This window comes from Gracilinanus agilis, chromosome 3, assembly GCF_016433145.1.
Source record: "Gracilinanus agilis isolate LMUSP501 chromosome 3, AgileGrace, whole genome shotgun sequence".
NCBI classification, from domain to species: domain Eukaryota; kingdom Metazoa; phylum Chordata; class Mammalia; order Didelphimorphia; family Didelphidae; genus Gracilinanus; species Gracilinanus agilis.
Window position 1 is genome coordinate 89,249,970 of NC_058132.1, and position 3,900 is coordinate 89,253,869.

The 3,900-nt window shown below is 37.4% G+C and overlaps 1 protein-coding gene across 1 annotated transcript; it reads right to left on the reverse strand.

Moving 5' to 3' along the window:
• Positions 1-335: 335 nt before the first annotated feature.
• LOC123241155 (olfactory receptor 52E4-like) lies at positions 336-1,271 on the reverse strand. Its single transcript, XM_044668857.1, has one exon. The coding sequence runs from the start codon at positions 1,269-1,271 to the stop codon at positions 336-338; it is 936 nt and encodes a 311-aa protein (XP_044524792.1).
• Positions 1,272-3,900: the final 2,629 nt, after the last annotated feature.

The window sequence follows — 3,900 nt, forward strand, 5'->3', positions numbered from 1 at the left end:
TCAAGGAGCCCCTCATTTTTATGTGAAAACCATCACAGTCATTATCATCACTCCCTGCACATATTTAGATAGGACTTTTCTTTTACAAAATTCTTTGCTTATATGACCCAGTGAAGAAAATTAAAAATACTATTCTACAGATATCTCTAGTCCTGACTCTCGGTCTATTGAGCCACCTCACTATTCCCCAACCTGGAATCTCTTAACTCTGAGTCAGCCTGTTTCCCAAATTTTCCAAAAGAGTTAGCCCATAAACTTACATCTTGAAAACATGACATTAATAATATTATTTATCTCCTTAGCTGATAGGTCAAATAGAACTTATTATCATATTTTTAATCTTTGAAGAATTTAATAAATCTATCCCGAATCTGTTTAGTTTTGATTCCATAGATGATGGGGTTCACCATAGGTGGTACAAGGACATAGATATTAGCCACAAAAATATGTATAGAAGGAGCAATATTGTGTCCAAACCTGTGAGTGAGAAAGGAAAAGTAGGCAGGGGTATAAGAAATCAATATGACCCACACATGGGAGCCACAGGTGCCTAATGTCTTCATTCTGGCTTCACTGGAGGGTAGTCGAAAGACAGTACGGAGAATGAAGACATAGGAACAGATAATAATTATAAAATCTAGACCACCTGTAATGAATGTAACAAATAGGCTATAAGCTCTAGGGATCTTGGTTGGGGCACAGGCTAACTTGATCAATCCCATGAACTCACAGTAGGTGTGCGGGATGATATTAGTCCTACGGTAGGGAAGCCACCTAAGCATGAATGGATGAGGACCAAGCAAGACAATTCCACGAAGAAGGATAGCCAATCCTAGGCCCTGGATAACAGTAATGGTCAAGATGGTAGAATGTCTAAGTGGGTTGCAGATGGCCACATAGCGATCAAAAGCCATGGCCAATATGATCCCAGATTCCATATTTGACAAAGCATGGATGAGAAACACTTGGGTGAGGCAAGCTTCAAAGCGAATTTCTCCATCATTAAACCAGAAGAGGCTTAGCATCTTAGGCATGATGGTGGTTGTAAGCATCAAGTCCGCCACAGAAAGCATGGAGAGGAATAGGAACATGGGTTCGTGCAGGTTAGGGTCAGTTTTAATAATGAAAAGAAGAGTGCAGTTCCCCACCACAGCCAAGATATACATCAGGCAGAAAGGGATGGATATCCAGATGTGGGCAGCCTCTAATCCTGGGATGCCAAGGAGAAAAAAGCTGGTTGGATGAAGATTGGTTCTGTTGATAGCTATCATCATGGGGATATTGGATCCTCCTCACTTTTATCTCCGTGGAACTCATAAATGTTCTAAATAAAGAAGATTTCAATTAATAGTTCCTGTAATATTCTAGGGAGAAAGGTGCAAGTTTAATGAAATGTTTATTCAAGGAAATTTTACTTTAATAGGGACTATTATTTCTGTCAATTACTTGAAATAGCTTGTCATGATTCAGTTTTACAATTTAATCATGGCCCCCTCCCACTCTTTATCTCATTTAGACTTTAAACTTGTCTTGGGAATAGCTTGTTTTCCATGCATCAGGTAAACTGGAACTCAGTTGCTGCTGCCCACTTTCAAGAGACTACCTAGCTTGTCTAGGTTGTTTACTACCAAAGATCTCAGAGAACCAAGGAATCTGGAGGGATTTTTTATTCCCTCTTTTCATTCTGGCATCCATGATAAAAATAAAAATAAAAACATGCCATCTTTCTATACTGTTTGAAATAATTAGTTAACATTTTTAAGAACTTACTATGAGCTAATTACAACTATAGTGCAGGTGAAGCATATCAAGGTCAAAACAATTACAGTAAGTCACAAAACCTTTCTTTGCTCCATTTTCTTCACCTGTAAAATTAGAGGGTAAAAATATCTTATCAATTTAGAGCAGTGGTTCCCAAACATTTTTGGCCTACCACCCCCTTTCCAGAAAAAAATATTACTTAGCACCCCCTGTCACATACTATCACCACCCCCTTACACTGTCCCCAAATGCACCTGTGGCCATCACCACCTCCCTGGATCGCTGCAGCACCCAACAGGGGGCAGTGGTGGCCACTTTGGGAATCACTGGTTTAGAACTACAGGTGTTCTTAGAAGCTCTAGATCCCAATTCTCTCATTATTAGATAAGGAAATTGAGACTGGATGTGATAAAGTGACTTGTCTAGACCCACATGAACATTAAAGTGAGTAAGGTAGAATTTGCAATCATTTCTTCTTGATTCAAAGATAGCTTTTTATTCACTCTACCACCTAATGACCTCAAAGGATAATTATGAAAAGTAGATGAAATGATATGAGGAAAGTTATTATGTCTTAATGGATAGGTAGCCAACCCTAAAGCCAAGATGACTTGGGTTCAAACTTGGCCTCTGACCTTTACTGGGTGTTAAACTCCAGGCAAACAACCTGACTTTTCAATGTCCCAAAGGCAACCTTCTAAGAGCATAAGTTACAAAGTAGGTGCCATCTTCATTGGTATTAGACATTTCCCCATTGTGAATTTCTGATAGCAATAAAATCAAATGATACATTTAAAAAGTAATAGATCATCTCCTCAAAGTGAAGAGCTAGGCCCAACACATGCCTCCAACTTGTACATGTAGTTTGACCACAGGTAGGTCATTGCCCTAAGCAATACTGCAATGCCCCTAACTGCAAATTAGAGAAAAGTTGGCAGTAGTGGATTTGAAGTTATTCTCATCAGGAGTTCCCTGCATTGTTAAAATCAGAGCTGTACAAATTCAAAGCATATAAAACTTTATACTACATCTATACATGATACTTGGTAATTGGTATTGGTAAAGTGAGCATATAAATTTATTTATAAGATCCTTACTGTTTCATCCTGCTCTTAAACACTAAATGTTTTTTTTCCCACTGATAATTTTCTTTTTCTAAAACTTCTAACTAATCTTTTCATTAATAATGGTCCATTTTTTGAGTATTTTAATTTGGTCAGCCAAATTTTTTCATAACATCCTTGCAGAATTTCCTGGTTTATTTTAAGTATAGGATCTAGGTGTGAATGTTTATGTACATCTCTCTTCTTCATGCTGAAATGCCAGCCCAAGTACTTGAAAGAACTCCTCTCTTCCATTGTCCCAAACACACTCAGGAAAATAACCTCCATATTTTGTTCCTCTCTTTGTTGGTTTCAGGCCTTGGAAAATACTACATATTCTTAAAACATTCACATTCTCTGGTTCCTGGAAGATATTTTCTATCTCATTCACTGGTCCCCAGATTGTACTTGTCAGATCTTTTGGAAGGAAAAGAGGGTGTTTGGTAAAATGTCCTTTCTAAACTTTGGACTGACATTCTCATCCTATCTCCTGACCAACCTCTGACCTTTCTGACCCCGGGTACACACATAATTTACAGAATTTTTTTATCTCTTTCTGAGCTTGAGTCTATATTATGGATATCTCTGTGTATGCACATGTATGTAAACATTCATTTTAATACATACTTCTCCTTTCACATGTTGCTATGCACTTCAACATTAAGAATAAAAGAGTTAATAATGGAAGAGTAGGGAAATATATATATGTATATGAACACTAACCAAAACCTCAACCAAATCTAAAAGCATAAAGATTAGTTCCATATTCATAATCTTAGTTATTCATCCTTTGGAAGAATTTAAGTAACTTTACCTAGAGCTAATGTATAGTGGTCATTTCTCCTAGTCTCTTCACTGTTTTCTGATGAGGCATGGATCACGTTCAGACATCTGCCTCTTTGATGGTAAAACCCTCTGACAAGATATTTTAGGTGAGCATAACATAACAGTTTGAACATATTTTCATTCTCTTCCCTCCAAAGTCATTCAGGGTGAAAATGTCCCAATGGAATTGCTTATGCTTTTTACTGCATTT